The following is a 22,735-nucleotide window of genomic DNA, read 5'->3' as shown; positions in this document are numbered from 1 at the left end:
TCTGACTGTTTACACAAACACTGTGACACAGATGAACAGGTGAACATCTGTCAAAATGTTTGAGGCGTGTTGCAGACAGCAGGTTTAATGAATACTGAAGAAAGCGAGCCTATTAACCCGAGTCGTTATCTAATTTTATTAATTTATTATCAGAGTGTATAAATACAGTAAAGTTTAAGGGAAGGAAGAATATTTTGTTCTGTCCATGTTTAGTTTTGTTGTGTTGGCACGAGGCGTCCAGAAGAGCCCGCCAAAGAGATTCAACTCACCCGGAAGTGAATAAAACGGACCCAGGTGAACATTTAACTTAAAATACATAATTAAAAAAAATAAAAATTCGCAGCGTTAAATGTTTATTTCTTCACTCTGCATATTATATTTATAATAGACAAAATACTTGGTATGTAAATAATTTCATGCTCTCAAAAACTGTTTCCGCCCATATATGTCTATGTTTCCGCCAACACGAGTGACAGCCAGTGCGCATGCTCACTAACGAGCCATTCGTTTGCACCTGACAGTCTGCCGGAGAGTTTCTACCTGGACGCAGGTGAGACGAAGAACAAACCTCTGGAGAGCATCCAGACACTGACGTAAATATCTAACTTTAGCTGGAGCTCGTATGTCTCATCCAGCCGGCAGGATCCACTGAGATAAATAAAGAGATGTCTACTGCTGCTGTCAATGGTCGCTTCATGTATTTCGCTTTTGGGAGCAACTTGTTGAAGGAGAGATTGCAGCTGGCAAACCCCACCGCGATATTTTTCACTACAGGTCGACTGAAGGTAACACACCGGGCTGTAGCTCTCCTTATGAACTATTTAAATATAAATGTGCTGTTAAAATATCATGTTAAGGTCACTTCTCTGTATCTTCTCTCCTGAACATCCTCTATGTGCAGACCGGCACTGTCCGTAAATCACAATTGGCTATAACGCTCATTATTAATTAACTGTGTCAATTAACCAACGGTATGAACACAGTTGTTCACCTTAGGATGAACTGACTCTGTGTTCACATAAATGTACATAGTCAGAGAGGGTTAAGAAAGTTATAATTTATAATATATGTTACAATTGTAGAGGAGATTCCAGTGGGAGATGAACAATTAACCATGGTTACTCAGTATTGTCTTTGTTGTTGATTTATTAAGAATAAAAAAGACAATATACATACATACATAACTGTGATTTCTGAGAACATCGTCATAAAGAATATCACAGAGAATACCAGGTTATAAATATTTCAACTGAAAGGTCAGAGAGTGAGAGTGTCTGACAAAGAGTGAAATATTGTAACATTTATACAGTTGCTGCTGTGCACCAAGTGTGACCATGAGGCTTCATACTTGATTATGAGGCAGCTGAAGTTCACTTGCCAACCTGACAAAGGTTGAAAGTTATAAGAAGAACTCCCCGCTTATATGAATAACAGCCGGAGTGATACCAGACATTATTTTACTACACCAACTCTTGGTTGACACCTAAGTAACAGCTGTAAGCTATAAAGTTAACAGTGTAACAATGTAATTAATAGATTTGTTACTACAGTAACAATAAGTTATTATAAAAAGTCTTTGACGCTGTTCTTTTTATACATTCACAGGTGGTAATGGGGGAACGTATGGGAACGACATTCATATATTTTTAGCACCGTTTATAAAGATTATTCATGAAATAAGTGTCATTTAGTGTCATTAAACGCAACACAAATCGCCTTTAGTCAAATCAAAAATTACTTTGTTACTCAGTTCTATCTAGTTACAGTTTTTACATCCTGTCAGTCATTTATTTGAACACAGTTGAATGTTACACAGCATCAAGTCACCTCAGCTCAGAATAAAACATCTGCATGTCCGTCATGTAGTTCTTGATCATAGGTATGAACATCAGCAGAATGAATATACCCCCTAACCCACACTGGACCTGGACAACGTAAACAAATTTCCACCACACTCTAGTTTATATCTTAATTTACATGATCACGTGTCATATTCAAACCCAAACAGTCTGTGTGATAGTTAATAAGTCACGGAGCAAAGGCCAGCGATGATGGCAACAACACATATATATTAACACCTCTGCTTCTTAGTGAGTAGCCTAACAATGTTCTTCATGGTGCCCCACAAGTGATTTGGCGACCTCGTCCGTTATGTTCTCACCCAGACCAAAGAACCAGCTGTAACAACAGGGCCGGAGTGTACTGTGTGTGGCCCGGCCTCGTTGTGGTCACCAACAGCAAACATGCTGAGAACACAAACACTCTTCACATCACAGTGAAATAAAAGGCATTTTGTCTAAAATGCAAGGTGCCTCTTCACTGTTCACTGCCCATTGTTCTGTATCCCCTACCCCCATCACCACCACCACCCCATTTGTATATGTGTGTGTGTGTGTGTGTGTACAGGACTACAAGCTGAACTTTGGCCTGTGGGAGAAACATGCGCACAGCACTTGGCATGGCGGAGTGGCCACCATAGAGTCCCATCCAGGGGCAGAGGTGTGGGGGGTTATCTGGACTCTGAGCAACGAAAACCTTGGGAGCCTGGACAAGTGAGACACATAAACGCACCACTGTTAATCAGTTCAGCAGTTAATATTTGTCATTCTAACCAACACAGCGTGGATCTTCTTTTTATGTCCTCAGCCAAGAAGGGGTGTGCCAGGGGAAGTACTCTCCTCTGGAGGTTTCAGTGGAGACCGATAAAGGACTGATGCGCTGCAGGACTTATCAGATGAACAACTTCCACGCCTGTCCTCCCTCTCCTCAGTATAAACAGGTAAACAAAAACACTGAAAGATGCAATACATGACACACTAACTTACTTATAGAGAAACAACTTGTTTCGTCTGATGATTCGTGGCTAATCTCTGTCTCTGTGTTTCATAAGGTGGTGTGTCTGGGTGCAGAGCAGAACGGACTGCCGGTAGAGTACCTCAAGAGCCTGGAGGCAATTCAGACCAACAACTACAACGGCCCCACAATCCTTGATCAGATCAGAACAGTTATGAAGTAGAGACTGCTGAAAGTTCGCCTTCTTGACTTTGAAAACATTAGTTGACAAGCGCATGCTCACCACAAGGTCTATAGGCATCAAGAGCAAAAACAAAATGGATCTTGTGGGTTATCTTGTGTTGTCAAGTTGCTAAGTAGATCGATCTCCCGAAAAAAACATCTTACAGTTCATTTACTAGCACTAGTTCCTGAAGTTTCAGACCACATTTCTGTCTTTATTACTGTAATCTTTAAATTTCAGTAGCACAGTAATATAATATGTAATGTGGATGAAGGATGAAGATTGCGCCTCAAGATTTCCTTCCTCAGTTGAGTGAAATGCCATCATCTTGTGGTCAGAAGTTAAACTCAACTTTTATTTCAAACTGCTAATGACCAATAGAGTGAGAAGCATATTGACAAATGTGTTTAAATTCAGACCGGTCACAGCAGAATACTGAATTGCATCTGGCAAGACAGAAAATTGTTCATTTCCAGTATTTATGAGGGGAGTACTGGATTTGAAGGGAATATTAAACACTGATGAAACACCTTCAAGACTTTTAATACACTGCCTTTATTGTGACTTTAGCCATTATGTTCTACTCCAAATGAAGAATGAGTGGCCTGAAGTTTGGACAATTACATATGAAGAAACAAACATATCTTGTGGTGGATTTACACGGTTTGAGTTAAAATTAGATTCTTTATTACGAAATGAAAAATAAAAAATGAGTCATTTACGTAAAAGGAAACCACTTTATTTTTTTTTACAACACAGTGGCATTTGACAGAATGAGAATTTGTACTTCTCCCAACATTTTGGATCCTCTAGGAATTATAGAAAATACATGTATAGTACAAAAGAAACAGCCGTCAGGAGAACAGAAGATATACTGCATGTTGTACATCCAATAACATGTTTTATGCTCATGTTGAATCACCTCTAGGTTAATTTCCACAAGTCTATGCAAATATGTAGACTTCACAATGGCACAAATTATAATTTCATCTGACAATAAAACAAAAGCTCATGCAAACAACATGGTCAGAGATTTAGTAACCAAGTGTTCAGCAACTCTGGGAATTCGGAAAACCCGACAGCTAAAACATTTGTACATTCTTAAGAATTTGGCTTTAAAACTGCAAGATTAACATACACCTAAACTGTCTGTAAAACTTTGTGTCCGATAAACATTTCCCTGTTAAGCTGTTTAAATATGAAGGTGGGAAGAAGTTTAAAAAAAAAAACACACACATGAAAGTAACAAAACTGTGTACGTGACTCAATAGGTCCATTTATTAAGTAAAAGAATATAAACTAATAAATCAAATCTATGTTGAAGTGTGCACTTAAGTCTTGATATTAGCAGATGAGCATTGATGGAGTCGCAATTTTGTACAAATGAGCATAAATAAAGGGAGAAAGAAAGCAGCTACTGAGAGCAAACCAGTGCTTAAGATGAAGTCAGTAGCCATTGTTGATTGATTGTAACCAGCTAAACACTGTTGCAGCTCAACAGTCTGACGCCATAATATCTCTATATATCATTTCATTATTATGTACTAAAAAGGAGCATCACAACATGGCTCTGCGTTTATGTGGAAATTAGGATATGAACCACTGACAACATACTGAAGTCAAACGAAGCACTATTAATGAAGGCTACATTAAGAAACTGCCCTTGCTCACAGGTATGTTAGGAAATATATTTTATGGACTACATGATGAACCTCTCTAGTAACTGTAAACACAAAAGGCCATCATTACAGTATCTGTTTAATTCTTGTTGTTTTTTGTTTTTTTTTTTAAATCAGGGACATCTGTATTATTCGTTGTTTCAGGTTGTTCTGTTTTCATTCCATGTGCTCCACCTGTTCCACATCTGTAACTTTCTAATTTCCACTTTCATCCATCGGTTCCGGTCCATCCGCACTATGTTCCATCTGCTCTGTTGAATCAGTGGGCGGCTGCTCTGCGGTATCGGCAGCCTTCTGTTCTGGGATGAGGAGATTGTGCTTAACTTTGCTCATTTCTGTCATGTTGAAGCCGAGGAAAATGGCAGTCCTGCTCCTCTTGAGACTCTTCATGCACTTGCTTCGCTTCTTGCTGAATAGGGCTGCCAACTCTGCTTTGGTGAGGGACAGCCTCTTGCACAGCTCGTCAGTCTCGGCTTTGGTCGCGTACGGGTTCAGGTTGAAGTATTTGGATATGAAGTCTCTGCGCTCCTCGCTGCAGCGGCGCTCCACCGGGGTGGGCTCCAACAGAAGCTTCACCGCAGGGTCGCTCTGAATCACAGGCTCTGGTGGGGGCAAGAACTTTTCTTGCTCTCGCTTCCTACGCATGGCCGCCTTGTGCTCTCGCTCTCGCTTGTTGGCCTCCATGACTTCCCTCCATGCAGCCTCGAGCCTCTTCTTTGACTGCACCTCTGCTTCTGATTCTGAAGGCCCTGCAGTGGGTGCAGCTTGAATTACACGAGCCGGAGCTAAAGTTTGTTTCATAGTCAGCCCTTGTGGCACTTGAAGAAAGTAGAGTCCGGATGGCTGACTGATCTGTTGAGCTGCTTTTGGGGGCTGCTGCTGCGGTGCTGCTGAAACTTTAGGGGGGGGCTGCGGTTGTTTTGGTGAACACCGACATCTCTGAATGTGGAGCATCACCGCGTGCTGGGTGACCATCCCCGTGTACACGCCATTGCAGTATATGCACTTGAAAGCCTCAGTCTTGAGGATGGCATGAATGGTGGGTGCTACAAAGTGTTTTTGTTTCAGGTGCTGAAGGTGTTTGGATTCATTCGGGAACTTTTCGTCACAGAAGGGACAATATGAACTGTTGATTTTCACAGGTGCTGGGCAGATTTCTGGCTGGCTGCTGGGCTGCAACTTAAAGAAGATCAGGTCGAGGGAATTTGTGACCAGTGCGAGATTGACCTCGGTCTCTCCTAGTACCTCTTTTGGTGCGGTGGTGTTGACGTCAAAGTAAGGGAATAGGATTCCTCCAACACCTTTTGAGTAGACCCTGTACTTCTGTCTCAGAAAATCACAGTATGCCTTGCTCGTGGGATTGTGCTGCTTTACGTGCTCGGCAAGCTGTTTGATGGAAAAGAACAAAGCTGAGCAGTACAAACAATTCAGGCCGTGCAGCAGGTGTTGGAAGACACTTTTTTCTGACAGTAGAATTTTGCATGTTAGACATTTGACAGTTTTGTCGGGCATTTTCTTCAAGAATGCTGCTCGCGCTGCCACACTTTCTGACTTGTTTGAGTTGGATTTTGTCTGGTGAGCGACCTCTGTATGCATGTCAAAGACATTGGAAGGGAAAAGTTCATTGCAGAGGGGACAAGTAATCCATTTCTTAGTTTGTGGTGAGGACTTACTTGTTTGCTCAACATTCTTGAGAGGGGTACTTGTGCTCTGAGAGACAGGCATTGCCACTTGCAAGGGAGCAAAAGTGTATGTGGGCATGCCGTTCAACTTGTTGCCAGTCGGGATCAGGTGACTCAGCAGAGACTGTGAAGTCAGCATGGTACCTTGTAGGGCGATCTGATTCGTTGATGCATTTTGTGTAACCACAGCAGGTTTAGATATAGTTCCAGGTCCAGCTGCCACGCTGGCCTGTAGTCCTGATGGAAGAAGAATTTGCTGCGCTTGTGGAGTCTGTTGTGGTTGAGCAGAAGCAGGAGTTACAGCTATCGGTGCCTGTTTCAGTGACACATTAGACATCGTTGGAAGCTGGACCATAGACGGTCCTTGGGGCAAAGCACTTCGGAGGGCTATCGTGGCACCGGGCTGAAGCAAACCTTTAGCCTCGGCACTAGCTAGCTGCACAAGTGCCGATGCTTGAGGAGGAAGAAAAGCTTGGTTGGTTCCAGGGGTACAGATCAGAGTAGCACTATTTGTAGTTCCTTGTAACTGCTGTAAAGTCACCACAGTCCCAGCAGGCTGGCCATTACTTGGTAAAACCAAGGACTTACTGTTGAACATTTGAGGTTGCTGTGGTTTAGGAGCAATGTTTGGGAATGTCACAAACAGGCTATTCCCATTGGGAGTCGTTTTAATGGCGTAGTTCTTGTTCTCATAAATCATACTCTGGACTTGTGTGCTGACTGAATAATGCGATGGCTCAACCAGCATGTGATGCAACATTTGGTCAAGGGTTCCAGTGTTCACCCTACACACCTTGCAGCAGTAGATCTTTAGAGATGTGGTGCCTTGAATGTGTAACCTGTAACCAATATACTGCTCTGCCAAACTGTCCAGGTGCTTGAGAATGATGTGCTTCTTCATCGCGAAGATAGAAGAGGCTGGAAATCCACATCTGCGACACTGATACCTCTCATTTCCGCGATGAGTGGGCAGAGGCCCTTCCCTTGGAGGTTGTATAGAGGGGGTAAGTTTGGCATGGAAGAACAGCATGTGCTTCTTGACAACCTTGGGGTGGCCAATGAAGAGGCACTGAGAACAGGTTGCCAGCGCACAGAATGACTGCACGTATCCATGGCAGCGAGAGACATGGCTCCTGAAGTTGTAGATGTTATGTGAAGAGTACTTGCACAGGTTACAGCACAGAGTTCGAGACCGATAAGGCCACTGAAAAGAAAAAAGGTATTTCAGTTAACTTGTTTGATGAAAAACAAACTATCAAATTATTTTTGTTGATAGGTGATTATTGTTAAAAGTTGTCAACAGGAGTTAAGTGTCATATTCACCTTTTTCTGTTGCCTGCCGTGGTATCCATGTGTGAAGTCGACCCACTGTGTTTCCTGAAAGACATCTTCTTCATCTGAATTTTTTTCAGACTTTTCATTGAGATCCTGCGGAGTAAACAACAAACAAACAAACAAACAAACAAATTTTAACTATTGGAAACAGCGCCACAGTCTTTTTCAAAGTCTTTTCTGGGTAAATAAATAAGGATTCTCCATCATGAAGTACTGATTGTGCAAAATAAGTAACCAATTCTGCCAAGAACGGACAATAAACAATAGAAAGGCCTCATACAGTATGAATTAATCAACCCTGCTCTTGCCAGTTTATAATGTACACATAGCTAAACCAATGCAATATAATTTAAAAGCCCTGCAACATGTCATACCTACATGAGCGTTTTTTCAGTGCATTCAACTCGGTCATTCTGGAGGCTGCAGGCTATACTACATTATTCTGAGAGATGTTTCTAATATTTATATTTATATACCATTTATGCTGGTGAGGGTAGAGTTACCAATTAAAAGCACCTCTCTTTAAACTGCAAAACTACTCAACAGCATCCAAAATTACCTTTAAGTTGAATAAACAGATCAACCGAAATCTTCATGAAGGTGGGATTAACTGTATTAGGTCTAGATGGATCTAAAATCCAAATTTAAACCTAAAAAATTACAACCATCAGATAAATGATACTTTCTTAAAAGTAGAAGTCACACAAGATGCATGTAGTTCATTTTCACCTCTGTGTAAAACCTGTGTGCTCATACATGCAGCGTCGCTGAGAAATTGTTGACACAAGTGTTTTAAATTTAAATTCTAAAATCATGCACATCAGGCGTAAAATCTCTGCAATCTTGATCAAACAAAAAAAATGGTTTGATACTGAGGCATTTCATTTGTGCAAAGGAACAAAGCACTGCTGTGGTCAATGTGTCTGAATGAGAGTTGTAGGAAAATATTTATAAATATTCAAATATATGAAAATATCTGACCAATCAAGATATGTCATCACACTGATGAAAATCATCCTGTATCTCAAACATAGCCATGAAGGAGTCCTGCTCAATGATTTGCAACATTATCCCAATATCACAGAAAATCAGTAGACATGACATCATTTTGTCCAACCCTACTTGTTGCCATAACAACCAATGGCAAAAAAAAAAAAAAAAAAAAAAAAACCCTCTGAATGTCATTCTTCCAATGTGACAATCATCATATCACATTCAAATCTGATTTTAATTTGGTTTAAAGATGGCTGTTTTAAATGTTTAATGCCAAACTTTAACAAAACACAATTCAACATAAACTCAATTATATGATTTTAAATGATGCATCTAGCATAATGTTGATCACATGAATCTGCATTAATTGCACAAATCGACACAATATGGAAACAGGACTGAAGTGACCAGTTAAAGATTGATGACGTGTAAAAAAATAAAATGCATTTCTCCAGTATTACAAGATTGGGTGACACACTGTGGGTCTGTAGTTTTTTCCCCATGATTTGCATACTAATGATGGTTTGACTATTGGCTCAAGCACAGAGGGGAAGCTTTTGGACATTAAACAACACAAAGAGACTGCGCATACACAACAATGAGCATAGTGCGTGTAACTTTTTTATGAAAAGGCAAAAAAACTGAGAAATAAAACTGTAAATGGCTTATTAACATAGTGGGTTTATTTTATTTTATGGCCTTTTTGAGCTTTTGGTAATTTGACAGAGACAGCTTGAACAGTGACAGAAATGTGGGGAGAGAGAGATGGAGAATGACATGCGGGAAAGAGCCACAGGTTGGATTTGAACCCTGAGCTGAGCCTTTGTACATGGGCTGGATGCTCTACCAACTGAGCTAAACAAACATAGTGGGTTTATTTTAAGTCAACTCTTCCTCATATGAACTGTTAATTACACTTATACAGTATAGTAGCCTTTGGTCCGACCCGCATCTTAAAAAAACGTCTTGACATACCTTCAGCAGGTTTTGGCAGTCTTCCAGACCGATCTCGCTCAAGATGCTTTTCACAGCCTTACGTGCCTTTCGTATCTTCTCGATATTTCCAACTGGAACCTGATACATTATTCCTCAGGAGGAAAAGGAAGAAAGTTCCAATGTTATGGAGCATCAACACAAACAGTTCTGAAGCTATGGAGAATCTCATTGAACTACATTTTTGTTTAGAGTATGTTCAAAGTCAACATCACAGCCTGGAAAGTAACCACTATTTAAGTATAAAATACTTTAAATATTTTCCACTTTTTACTCCTGCCCCAAATGAGTGGTTGTTTGCTGACCAGAAGCTGTATATATAAAAAAAAAAAAAAATAGCACATATTGGGAAAAATGACAAACAGGCATGGTAATCAAAGCTGTGGTCAGAATGAGCACAGCATATATTACAACAATCATTTAATACTTTTGAGATATTATAAACACAGGTGGTGTGTCATTTTACAAGTGTAAAACTTGCATAAAGATTAAAATGATGAATAGGCTGTGTGCAGAATGACGTAGTAACAGTAAAACGCAGCATAAACACCTAAACATAGGTGACTTAAAGACACTTGAATGAATAAATAAACTACATGAATATCATGTTTGTTAACACGCATAAATAACAACAGTTACTGTGCAACAGCTGGCTCAACTGTTGTAGCTCACACTGTCAGTCTTTGTATAAATAATTTATGATTACCAGCCCCTAAAACTTTGAGAGTTTAAAGTGTGCATTTTGCATCTTAACCACCTCCAAACTAAAAAACCTGTCCCTTCACACAAATGACACCCATGCTAACACTGCTGCGTCTGTGCATGTGCATGTACATGTGCATGTGTGCTGCCCACACTAGACTCATTAAAAAGCTCCTGGTAGCACGCTGACAGCGATAAGCCGGGTCAATAAGCCGGCCACGCCGCTTCTCCAGACTTGAGGATGCCCGCAGCCTCCTCTCGGATATTTACCTCGTCCAGATATCAGCGTCGGTTAACGTTAGTTGTCGCTGTGCCACCTCCGCGAGAGGGCTAACGTTTTCCACTTGCACCGGCCCTCAGCTGTGTGTGTCGGTAAGCTGCGTCTGCCCCCGCCGCTGCACACAAACACTCATCCGAGCAGCATCCTCCGTCCACGCACACAGCTGTGTGAAGACCGCGGTCAAACGTGAGAGATGTTGTCTGCGAGCCTCTTCCACAGAGAAGTTATTTCTGGTCCAGCTTTTGTCCCTTTCTTCCCCCTATTGAGGAAAAAATGGCGCTCAAGTTCAGGATCTGACGTAGCTGCCCTCATTTGCATACTGCACAGTCTGACCAATGGGAGACTTCTCAGCCTAGAAACTAAAAAACTTTTTATTCTTCCATTAAGACTGTGAGCCATTGTCACAGGCTGCCTGGGTGATGGATTGGTGATTATCTCATTGGATTTCATGTAATAACTGACTTGTTAATTGGACTTTTTGTGCCCCACAACAGATAGCTATGTCGGGGGGCGTGGCTTACTGCGACACCCAGTGGCAGTCACGTGGTACATGACTAAGGCTAACCAATGAGATGTCGAGAAAGTGAGCTAAATGGGTGGTCCTTGTGTTGTGACGTCATATCATGCTACTATTTTTACCCAATTAAAGTGGGGGGCTCCATTTTGATGGGAGAGGAAGTGAAACTGATTGGCTGGATGTCTTTTAGTTAGCATAGCATCTAATGTTAGCACTTTTTAAAGATGTTCAAACAACTAAATAGCTAGCTACCCACGCATGTTTATGTCAATATCGAAACTACATTTTTAAGATTTTAGGCATATAGCGACGCTCACTCGTTAAAGTGTTTAGTTGTGTATTTGGCCTTCTCACACCTACCATCTTGCAAACATGTTCGCTCTCGCACACATTGAGTGTAACCCTAGCCACCGACTAAATTATGGCCCATCCGTTAAACCTTTGCGAACAAAGGTCAGTTTGTTTGGAGACAAACCGACATTTGCGATGTTACTCCAGTGCAAAGCTTCTTCGCTGTGAATTCGTCAACTACAATTTCTTGCATTACCTATCTACTGAATCATTTGATTAGCTATAACATAATGCGATGAGCCCGGATGTTGATACAGTTATTTATCTGCAACCGTTTATGTAGCTAGCCATTACAATTCTGTCATAAGTGACTACTTTGATGACATACTTTCTTCATCTGTCAAATCTTGAAATGTTTTTCGAAATTTTGTAACATGAAGCAGTTTGGCGCTAGAAGGATTTAACCGCCTAATACAAAATTTGTATTAGGCTACCATTGTGCTCTTTGGTCAGGAAATGCAATCCAGGATATCATTATCTGGGTAAACAGAGGAACAACATAAGAGACAGTGTGAAGCGTTTTCATCCATGATGGCTGTGCTGCAGCAGATTGCATTGAGAAGCAGTCACATCCCAAAGCTAAGACACCTGAGTTAGACTCAAACTCAAAGTAGAGAAGAAACAGACAGGGATATTGTCAAACCAATACAAGATTATTCAATTAAACCAATCATTGAGCCACCAAATCTCTAATCTTTGTGTAATTGCAATTGTAACCTTCTACTTGTGTGTGATTGTGTGTGAGTGTGTGCTTCCTGGCAAATTAATAACTTGTCTGCTATGTTTTTAATCACCACCACTATCAAATACATGACCACATCTTTTCTGGCTATGCTGACATGCAGTGAGTAACAAGTTGACTGACTATTCATCTTGAATTTAATTAAAAGGCCTCACCTGTAATAAACACCTTAAGATGAGCCATTTAATTGGAGCTATAATGGCTCTTCTAAGAGCATTGTTTCTCTTCATTTGGTCCTTTGTCACTTAAAACACCAAGGAAATGCTTCCGTGACTGATTTATTTTGAAGCTCCACATCAGACATATATATTAATCTTCTCTCATTGATGTTCTAATGAACTGATGCTCAGTGAGCAATGGCTGCAGCTATTTGCCACTGGTAAAATTTAAATATCTAAATATCTATCTGTCTATTTTCCATTACCTTTTATCCTTGTCAAGGTTGTCGGGGCTGAGCCAATCCCAGCTGACACTGGGCAAGAGGCGGGGTACACTCTGGACAGGTCAAATATCTAAATATAAATAATTTAATCATACTTTCTAAACAATCAGGGATCGTATTTGGAGCTACATATAACACACAAGCAGTTGAGAGCTGAGTATCTTGTTCAGGGACACACTGACAGGACACGTAAGGTGATTTCCATACTGTAATGGAAATTACCAAAATGTCTCTTTTACTCTACAGCTAGCAACCTGGTGATCTGATCTGAATTTTAACCTCCAAATAACTTTAAGCACTGCATTTGAAGATGGCCAAATAGTTTCAAAGGGCCCCTGGAACCATATACAGTATACTGTATATAAATAGATACTGCGGTGTACAGCAGCAAGAGCGTGGAGAGGACACACTGTAGATGCTAGGCTCGTAAATAATGAGACTGTAATGGAAGTATTTAGCATATATTGTACTCGTCATTAAATCCCATGAGCATGCAGGGTTTTATTACAACGAAACACAAGCAACTGATTTCACTTGTTTGTAGCTGGATGATGATGCCATACAGTGGGGTAATGTAGTTACAACAATCTAATATGACTCTAGCTATATATCATATTGTGTAGTCACCAAAAAGAGACTTGACATTGGACAACATCAACATATATTACCCAGCAATCGCCTTTGCTTAGAAATCAACTTTATGATATATAACTGTTATAGATTGCGACTGTTTTTATTAAAAACCATGACAGCGATGGCTTTGCCTTTTCCAGGGCATGTATAGAAAATGGTCCTGTTTCTGGGCACGTTCTCTCTTCAGCACCACAGCCTGCATCTATATTTACACCCCTGATGCTGTAGTGCTCTACTATCTTGTAATATATGTACATTTAAAGTGATAGCTTATGGCCCGGATTTGATTTTCTCTTTGGGACAATACATAAATACTCTATTTAGTGTAGCACTAGGCTGAATAGGCCGTAACGGCCAGTTGATTTGAAAGCTCTAAGAAGTGTACATCCATCAAAGCTGAAACAGAATACCTCTCTGATGTAACAAAATTATCAACCCGTGTGAACCATCAGTATGAAAACTCCCCTATTTCTGCGTTGGAGTGTTTTTAGATGAAATGATGCAGTGGTGTCTATGTAAAGAGTAACAAATGCAAACATAACATCACCTAACGGGAGTGACTACATTGACATAAATATAGGTAACAAATATTTGCATAATGACGTCTACTTATTTTACTGGTTAAAGCAGGAAGTAGCACCTCATTCCTGGCAGCCCAAATCTGAATTACAGATAGTTTCCAGTGCGTTGTACTACTGTACAACCACAACACACACTAGACCCACAGCAGACCAGAAACATGTGGTTTTGAAGATTTTTATCAAGAACGTGTAGAAATCTAAACTGTTCCAAAGATCACACATACACAACATAGATGATTTCAATCAGAAATGTATTAAATTAATCACTTTCATTACTTTAACAAGCACAATTTACAGTCAAAAACAGGCTATGGTCCATTAGTGCCTTAGACAAGCAAGTAATTAATACATTAGTCATTTGTAACACACAAGGGCAGGATTCTTTAAAAACTGCAGTTAAGTCAGTCAGGTCATCTTTAATATTATTAGACATGAGACATTTAGCTGTACATGAGACTGTGCATCATGTCCCTCATATAACTTAAAGAGGCATGAGGAAAAGTCTGGCGTGTTATTTGTCATTTGCACTGCCTCTAAGAGGTCTGTGTACAGTTAACATGTCTTTGACTTGAGATATTTAGACGTGTACGTCTTCATCTGCCACATTTATGTTTGAGCACTCTTCACAAATAGCTCCTTTGCTGGTTTTTCAGATCCTGACAAAACAAGGACTGATCCCTTGGCAAGAGACACAAATATGAATATCTGAAAATAAATCAGGGCTGTGTTGTTAAACATCACAGTATTTCTTTACCTTGCAAAAGATTTTGTGCATTTTAAACCAGATTAACCTCTTGCTACGAGAGGCGAGGAGTGCATTAGGGTGTATCATGCCTTTTTAAGTAAAGGGAAACCACTGAGGTCACAAATGGCAATCACAGCACACTTAATCCATGTAGCGTTAAAAAACACAAATATCTTATCAGGAAAACACTGTTAGATGGGCCACAGCATAATACTTGGGCAAAACACACTTAAAGATGGAGCTTTAAATATGCCCCATTAATATCTGAATCCAATAAATAAAAATGCATTGAGGTGAGCTGCAATAAAGAAAGAGGTTACATCATTGTCATAATTTCAATTAAACTATGCAAAGTGAGGGGTCTGAAGTACAGAATCCACATGAGGCAATGATTCTTTTAAACACTTCAAGAAAAATCATCTACAGACAAAATGTATTGATGTTGACCAGACACAGAATTTACACGACTGTCAACAGGTAATCAATAGAGAACATGATTTAAATCAATTGTACATTTTTGTAAACTGGATTTGATTTAGGAAACAAACCACCCCAAACATGTCGGGGGGTCCCATCTCCAAAGAGTCGTCCATTTTGTTGCATAATGTCATTTGAGCATGGGCTGGAGTTCTTTTAGCTGACACTTTTTGAAAGAGTCCATTGGAGGGAGGAGCAAAAAAATGAAGATCTTCCAGATAAAAATTTAGACAATAGAGGTATCAGGTATTTTTCCAATTCGAGAGGTAAAAAAAAAAGAAAAAAAAGAATCTAATTCCTGGAAGAAATAAATCGGACACTGCATTTTTCAAGGTGGCTGGAATGTTGACCACATTTAGCCCCTTGTCCCAAATACCTCGCTGACCCCTTCTCTCACATGGTGAAAGCAGAGGCTATGGAGGATCTGTGCAATATAATACGGGACAGGGGCAGAGGGTAGTTACACACTGTACTGGACCATGGAGAAATTCTTCATGGCACTGTCCAGTGCCACACCGGCCTCCTGCATTTCGTACCTGTGGATGACACCAAGCGTCAGAGTCCATTCTCTCTAAATGCATCACATTTTTTATAACGTGTATTTGTGGCAAGCCTTTACATGCTAAATCCCTCCACACTCACCAATCAGAGGTGGAGACAGTGTAGTAGACGGACAGCTGGGAGGAGCTGAACTCCTCCAGGCCGCACGCTCCCATGTTGGAGAAGAGAAGCCAGTCTCCCACGCTGAGCTCGGGCAGCAGGCAGCGCTCCACCACGTGGTCTAGCTGGTCCAGCGATGGGCCCCACAGGCTGCTGGGATACACTGCTTCATCAGCACACAGCACATGCTGTAGAGAGGAAACGGTGTCATCAAAAAAAGGGAACAATAAGAAAAGTCAATGATTGCTTTTTCCCCCCTGTCACAGTTGATGACATCTCTACTGCACATGTAAAATTATACTCTGCATGTGAAAGTCAATCTGCAGCTGAACGTATAATACAAATAGAAATAAAAATAACTGATGCATTGTTTATAAACTGCATTCATGCAGGAGTTGAAATATGTAATTGATCCTTACATCACGTTGCATATTAGCTAGCAAGCAACCCAAACTGCGGTCATTCAACTAACTGAAATTAAGATTACAGCCTATAATTGTTAGTTTGTTAGCACCAGGGGTCTAAGGGATTGAATTACACAAGAAGGTACTGTCTATATCACTTATATTACTCTTTTACTTAATGTTGTGTCGTTTGTGTCACTTATTTTTATTATTTTATGACTGTGAGGTAAACAGAGCATAGAAGAGTTAGGTCACAAACCACTGTTTGTAGGTCACCATTAACTTTTTTTGACTAAGATCACACCTCAAGAGAACACTGTATGTTTATTACCTCAGATTTGGATAAAAAGAAGCCGACACAGTGCCTTTATATGGGACAATATAATTTACTGTCTGAAGCAGTTCTGCTACTGCTTCCGTAAACACAACATAATGCGTGCCCCCCTTTTCCCGAGTCAGCTAGATCTGATATCAGATGTTTCATTCAGTTCTGAATGGGGTTGACTCTCTTGGGTGGAGGCCTACTAACCTTGTGCACGGACGGGGCAGCGATGGATTTTCCCAGCAGCTTGCGGCTGAATGGGCCATAAACACCCTCATTCATGTAGTACAGGAACTCTGTATCTTCATTGTTCTCACCTGTGAAAGTACAGTAGGTTAGCAGGTCAGATATATAGAACATACTGTATTTACCATAAACTGGGGATTTAACACCCATGTGTAAACAAAAAATATGAAACACAAGCTTTTTTTTTTAAAGACTGGATATGAATATACACATATTCGATGTCAGGGTGAAGAAACAAAGTATTACAGTGAGGCTTACCAGGACTACAGAGGAGTAAGATGACCTTAGAGATTTAAGTAACTCACCTTGAGCTAGGCTGTCCCAGTTCCGGGTCACCACCTTTTTGCCGATCACATTGACAGCCAGGCTGAAGGCTGAGGCCACGTAGAAGCTGCCTGGCTGGGCCAACACTTGCACACCAGACAGTGGGCTGAAGTAAGCATCCAGCAGCGGCCTGATTGCAGACTCAACCTGTACACACAAGGTTACAGCAAATATGTAGTGAGAGGGTGTTTCTATATAAAAAACTAAACAGGTGCAAGAACTTAAGTTTTAAAAACATACTGTAGTTTAAACTGTACAGTTAGCGTTTGTGTTTTGTGTCGAGACTTGGCAGAACATGTAAAGTGTCTGTGATTATATTACTTCAGTTGTTGCCCGACTGGTGACAAGTTCCAGCTCTCAAGTCTAATTAAGGCACACCTGCTCAAATTACAGCTGTTTACCACTTACCTGTTCAAGCTGAAACTCTGAGCCAGTAAATCCGCCACCAATGTCCAGGATGTTCATGTTAAAGCCCAGATCCACCTGAACAGAAACAGCAAACAGTTTTATAGTTACCCTTGATCAAAAATAAAGTCAGTATATAAGAAAAAAACGTGAGTTGACTCATATCTACTAAATTCATCATTTTATAATAAATGATGTTTTCTTACCCCCATGTCAAACACACAGCGGGCGTCAGACAGTGCATGTGTGTAGGCCTCTTGCAGGTCTTGGCAGGAGCTGGGGATGTGAAACGTCACCCCCACCACCTCGACTCCCAGCTCCTTGGCTGCTTCCAGCAAGTGCCGGCAACTCTTTAGAGAGAAGCCGAAAGCCATGCTGGTCTCAGCTGCGTGGGCCTGGGTGGTCAATTGCAGCAGCAACCTATAAGAGATTTTAAAAACAAAAACAAACCATCAGCCAGGGATCTGAACATGAATGAAACTCTTGCATCTGAGCAAGATAAACATGTTTGACATTAAGGAGCGCTTCCGCATTTTCAGCTCAAGATTAAAAATTCATCAAAACAAATTTATCACTGACACAGTTTTCAGTTTTAGAGAGGAGCATCAGGATTAAAAATAGCAAAGGAAACATTTGCTGCTTATTTTGGTCTCTTACTTTGCATTAGGGTGAAGGCGGGAAATCTTGGACAACTCGGCCTCATTTTCACACACAAGATGCTGGATGTTGTTCTTGGCAGCGTGCTTGATGTGGGCCAGCTGCTTGCAAACACCTGACAGAATGATGTTTTCTGGTGGCACGCCGTGCTCCAGCACCAGGTTCACTTCAGCCTGTGGCAAAGAGGACATGTATGTTAGGAAAATTAAGGCAACAAAGTCTAAAAGCCCCATCGAAACAATCAAAAAAGGCACCAAGTGGGTTGCGTAAGTTGAAAGGATAACAGCCACCAGCTGCTTAGTAATCAATTGAGTGCTTGTAATGTAATTGCCCCAAAATGTCAAGTGTTCTCATAAGAGGATGAAACACTGCAGTTTAAAAATAAATGAATCAAAGCTACTCAAATTTGCTTCAATGAAGTCTGAAGCTTACCTTGTTGGCACAAACGAAGCCCAAGCCCAAGGACGCCAGCACCTCGATGACTGCGGGGCTGCTGTTGCACCTGACTGGGTAGTAGGGCTGCAGCTGTGGCACTACGTTCTGCCAACACACGTGCTGCCGCATCAGGGCACCAAGGTCGCCCACCACAAACGCACTCTTCTCCACCTGGGAACACAAGACGATGGTGACAATCACAGTGAGTACACAGAGAAAGCTGGTCAAACCACTCCAAGCGCTTCTTAGTGATGATTGAAAGCACAGTCTGAAAGTGCTAATGACAGCGTCATGAAAGTTATGTAAAGCATTTTGGGAATTTCTTCCGCTGCAGCCTGAAGCTATTAAACAGCCTGAAAGCTGAACTGACCAGAGCCTGTTCGCAGATGTGTCCGTCAATGACATCTTCAAGGGTCACTCCTCCCTCCAGGAGTTCGATGATGTAGCTGGGTTTGTCAGCGAATCCTTTCATCTCAACCGTATTCCGCTAAGCCGACAATCATAAAGAACAGATAAGCAAGTCAAGGGGTCACGACTGAGCCAATGGGGTCCTGCCGGTATGCAACAAACTGGAAAAAGAGAGAGAAAACAAACAAACAAGACTGTCACAATGAGCTTCTTTAAGGAAATTTGACAAGGCAAACAAAACAGACATACTACAGGGCTGACTAACCTAGATACAGTCAGTGTTAAAACAAACAATCAAACAAAAAACAGATACACATGCACTATTATCTGTGTGTTATGAACCTAAGACATAACTTTTAAAAGGTCTCAATTCATTCACAATCTTTCTGTTTTGTCCCCGGAAGAACAACAGACATTCTTACAAAGCTAAAAAAACACCAGAACAAACATGTTTGGATGCCAAAGTCTATCCTATCCAGAACACAATGATCCTGGACTTTGGTACAGGTGTGTGTGTGTGTGACAGAGAGAGAGAGTGGGTGTGTGAGCAAGACAGACTGGGTCACTCACATGGACAAGTCAGGAGATGGACCTGTCCCGCTATCAGCTAGGATCCCAAGGTGGCTCAGCGTTGAAGTCAAAGTGCTCCCGGTAAAGAGCCGCCCCTAGGCCCTCTGGGTAGCGCTCATACACCTGTGCAGAGACAGGGGAGCCCTGAGGGATAGACATAGGGATAATATTAGATATGAATACATAAGGACGACACCGTAAAAGGAAGACATGTTTATGACAAGCCAAAAAAAAAATAACAACAACAACATGAAATGCAGTGTCCATGCCGGGGCTCATGTCATTCTAAAGTTTACCTCTATTATCTATTTGTGGTCAAAATTTCACTAAGACAATAAATATGTAAAGCAACTGTGGCGTCCGTTTACGTGGCTTTTTTTTTTTCTTAACCCTATAAACACCCAATATATGAACTATAACCAAATAATGATATCAGCCGCTTGTTTATAAACACTTATCACTTGACATAAGGCGATAATCGTCTGAATAAAAACATCGTGGTAGAGCAAGTCCTGTCACAACTTAACAAATGAGGTATTAATATTGCGGTGCGTCACCAAAACAAAACACGACAAACAGTACGGCACACGAACATCTTTAACTGTTCCGACATTAATATTTTTTAAAAACATAACAGTGTTAGCTGTATTAAACGTGGTGGGGAAACGCCATGGCGAGGAAACGCGGCGCACCGCTCGGATTCCTGGCAACCAAGCGCTGCTAACGTTGAGCTGGCTCGACGAGGGAAGAAGCTTAACGTTAACGCTGTATTTAGCTCATAAGCTCAAAACAAACCTCAACACTGACACAGCACAGCGATAAACACGACAGTGAGGTGTAAAGACAGCGTGGTGGTTTAATAATACATCTAAATTTAACACAGAAGACAAGGCAAAAACACACAGCGTTCAATGAATCCGTTTGTCATGTGCGGCAAGAAGGCAGAAAGACTAGCCCGCCATGTTACGTCCGCCTGCTGAATCCAAGGAACTCAAAGCGAAGTCTCTCGCTGTACTTACGTGAGATAACGGCCAGAATGTTTTGGAAAATCGTCTTCTCTTTTTCGGCGGAATTTTTAAAGAGTAGTGGGCACAACGATATAAGAAAGAAAGAGGGCTGTTTTGGCCATATGTTTAGATGAGGGGACGAGCGTCGTTTGAGTTGCGTCTTCTCTGTCGGTTGATGGGTGGAGAACTACTGAAGCCGAGCAGGGGGAAGTGGAAAAGGTAATCAACGGCCAGTGGGCGGGGCCTGATGTTCAGTTACACCAATGGGCTTTCAGTATTTTTGAGTACGCACCAAATATGTATTTCCGAATATCATACAGCCCGCGGTACATGTAGATGTTACGTAACATAAACTTTCCGTAGATGGCCACTCGTTTCTGTGAACCAGGCCAACACTTCCACTTCTCTTGTTTACATAGATCAAGTCAGACACACGCCAGCTGTTTTAATTTATGTGTAAGGAGATGGATCCGTTACAATACAGTGTCATTTACTTACAATAACACTGTGCCAAATTAGTAACATTGTGTAAAGATGCCCTGGCCACCCTCCACAATCCATGAAATCCAAAACAAGTCTGCCACATAGACCAGATATTTCACCATCGAAATCTAATTTTATTTGCACTTGCCTGTGTGGGTGTTTTAAAAATAGCCACAACTGGCCTCTACTGGACGGAAATTCCTAGAAAGCCTCATACTTTAGTTTTAATCAAGTGGTATATTGTGATATTTTTCAGGACATGGGTATGCTTTTTTAATTATTTTATAAGTTCTTAAATTATTTGTTTTGTATTTATTTTATTATTTATTACCAGAGTAGAGACAGGTGAACTGAAGTCTGACTCAACTCCTTGTGTTATACAATATAATGAGTATATGAATAATTAACATTAACTGCGCCGGGTGTAGTTTTATCACAAAGGTTTGCGTCATTGAGGTAACTAACTGAAATGTCTTGCGTGCAACGTGTTTACCTAGGGTAATAGACAATTGCTTTTATATTAGATTAGATTAAACTTTATAGTTGCACAAAGTACAAGTACTGAAACAATTAAATGCAGTTAAGTATCTAACCAGAAGTATGAATATGTTAAGATGTAAATGATATATGAAATAAATAATTATGAAATATGTTCCATTTATACATTTTTAGTTAAAAGGTCCAGTGTGTAAAATGTAGGTACTCTATTTACAAACATGTCTTAAATATAATATTATAGTATAGTATTACATGTGTAATATAAGTACATAACATGTTTTCATTAGTTTATAATCACCTGAAAATAAGAATCACTATGTTTTTGTTACTTAGCCTTTTATATCTACAACAGGGCACAACGGGTCCTCTTACATGGAGTCCGCCATGTTGAACCACCATGTTTCTACAGTAGCCTGAAATGGACAAACTATGGCTCTAGATTGGGCCCTTCGACTTTTCTGTGTATTTTGTAGTCATTGTAGTTTCCCCCGGGTCTTCTCAATTATGAGCGTAAGCATGAGCCATGCTGTTAATTATGCACAACTTTAAGCCTTAATATTATTTAAACAGGTGAGTTAAAAAAAAATCATCCCCCTCACAGTTGTCAGGAATGGGAAATTAGCTATAGAGACCAAAACTGTTGTCTGAACCAGTCTGTAAACATGTTTTTTTCTGCCGTGAAGATGGGTATTTTAATACGGCCGCTTACGGAGATTGACTTACTTCTCTAGCCTGACTCAAGTGGCCACTCGAGGAATTACAGTTTTTAGCACTTCCGCATTAGCTTTATTTCCCAGCACTGGAGGTTGCCGCATGGGTTGAGAAAGTCAGTTGGTCAAAGGCCTTCTAATTGTGTTATTATATGTCATTTCTGTTTTCACAACCTCAGTAAGACACTTAATCAGTTTTAAAACAATGCTATGACACAGGAACACAGAAAAGACAAAACATACAAAATATGCCTCTGTCTAGGTCGTGGATATTCACTGTGTTTTTGCTCGTGTCTCATGGAATCTGGGGGATTATTAAGATTCAAGAGCTTATTGAATACTTTGTTGATTAGTCCTTAAGTCCTTTGTCACACTCACTCATAGCCTTATTTCAACTCTGAAAATGGAACGTTTTATCCAATTCAGAAAGAAATTCAT

The 22,735-nt window shown here is 40.7% G+C and overlaps 3 protein-coding genes across 3 annotated transcripts; 1 reads left to right on the top strand and 2 right to left on the bottom strand.

The window, feature by feature from the left end:
* The first annotated feature begins 471 nt into the window (after positions 1 to 471).
* Positions 472 to 4,034, top strand: ggcta (gamma-glutamylcyclotransferase a). Its single transcript, XM_010753337.3, has 4 exons — positions 472 to 785; positions 2,407 to 2,552; positions 2,647 to 2,779; positions 2,891 to 4,034. Exons 1-4 carry the CDS (start codon positions 666 to 668, stop codon positions 3,014 to 3,016), a joined length of 525 nt encoding a protein of 174 aa, XP_010751639.1. The 5' UTR covers positions 472 to 665; the 3' UTR covers positions 3,017 to 4,034.
* adnp2b (ADNP homeobox 2b) lies at positions 3,740 to 10,994 on the bottom strand. Its single transcript, XM_010753336.3, has 4 exons — positions 10,671 to 10,994; positions 9,681 to 9,793; positions 7,701 to 7,805; positions 3,740 to 7,581 (listed from the first exon to the last, which is right to left on the bottom strand). The coding sequence occupies exons 2-4, from the start codon at positions 9,786 to 9,788 to the stop codon at positions 4,891 to 4,893; spliced, it is 2,904 nt and encodes a 967-aa protein (XP_010751638.2). The 5' UTR covers positions 9,789 to 9,793; positions 10,671 to 10,994; the 3' UTR covers positions 3,740 to 4,890.
* Positions 10,995 to 14,178: 3,184 nt separating this feature from the next.
* On the bottom strand, positions 14,179 to 20,809 carry azin1b (antizyme inhibitor 1b). The gene is made up of 11 exons (XM_010753335.3): positions 20,619 to 20,809; positions 19,600 to 19,743; positions 18,992 to 19,190; positions 18,619 to 18,792; positions 18,187 to 18,359; positions 17,736 to 17,949; positions 17,533 to 17,607; positions 17,106 to 17,271; positions 16,762 to 16,871; positions 15,811 to 16,016; positions 14,179 to 15,704 (listed from the first exon to the last, which is right to left on the bottom strand). Exons 3-11 carry the CDS (start codon positions 19,091 to 19,093, stop codon positions 15,629 to 15,631), a joined length of 1,296 nt encoding a protein of 431 aa, XP_010751637.1. The 5' UTR covers positions 19,094 to 19,190; positions 19,600 to 19,743; positions 20,619 to 20,809; the 3' UTR covers positions 14,179 to 15,628.
* Positions 20,810 to 22,735: the final 1,926 nt, after the last annotated feature.

The sequence above is a fragment of the Larimichthys crocea genome, chromosome XIII (genome assembly GCF_000972845.2).
Source record: "Larimichthys crocea isolate SSNF chromosome XIII, L_crocea_2.0, whole genome shotgun sequence".
NCBI classification, from domain to species: domain Eukaryota; kingdom Metazoa; phylum Chordata; class Actinopteri; family Sciaenidae; genus Larimichthys; species Larimichthys crocea.
The sequence above is the reverse complement of the archived record's forward strand: the minus strand, read 5'-3'. Positions and strand labels throughout refer to the sequence as shown.

What these genes read in the sequence shown, in the direction of transcription:
- azin1b (XM_010753335.3), bottom strand. Translation starts at nt 19,093, where the DNA reads ATGAAAGGATTCGCTGACAAACCCAGCTACATCATCGAACTCCTGGAG. An exon ending in ACATCTGCGAACAGGCTCTG is followed by an intron (nt 18,793 to 18,991) that starts GTCAGTTCAGCT and finishes TTGTGTTCCCAG; the next exon opens with GTGGAGAAGAGTGCGTTTGT. An exon ending in GCTTCGTTTGTGCCAACAAG is followed by an intron (nt 18,360 to 18,618) that starts GTAAGCTTCAGA and finishes TCTTTGCCACAG; the next exon opens with GCTGAAGTGAACCTGGTGCT.
- ggcta (XM_010753337.3), top strand. Translation starts at nt 666, where the DNA reads ATGTCTACTGCTGCTGTCAATGGTCGCTTCATGTATTTCGCTTTTGGG. An exon ending in AACCTTGGGAGCCTGGACAA is followed by an intron (nt 2,553 to 2,646) that starts GTGAGACACATA and finishes TTATGTCCTCAG; the next exon opens with CCAAGAAGGGGTGTGCCAGG. An exon ending in CCTCTCCTCAGTATAAACAG is followed by an intron (nt 2,780 to 2,890) that starts GTAAACAAAAAC and finishes GTGTTTCATAAG; the next exon opens with GTGGTGTGTCTGGGTGCAGA.
- adnp2b (XM_010753336.3), bottom strand. Translation starts at nt 9,788, where the DNA reads ATGTATCAGGTTCCAGTTGGAAATATCGAGAAGATACGAAAGGCACGT. An exon ending in ACTGCCAAAACCTGCTGAAG is followed by an intron (nt 7,806 to 9,680) that starts GTATGTCAAGAC and finishes TTTACTCCGCAG; the next exon opens with GATCTCAATGAAAAGTCTGA. An exon ending in ACGGCAGGCAACAGAAAAAG is followed by an intron (nt 7,582 to 7,700) that starts GTGAATATGACA and finishes TTTTCTTTTCAG; the next exon opens with TGGCCTTATCGGTCTCGAAC.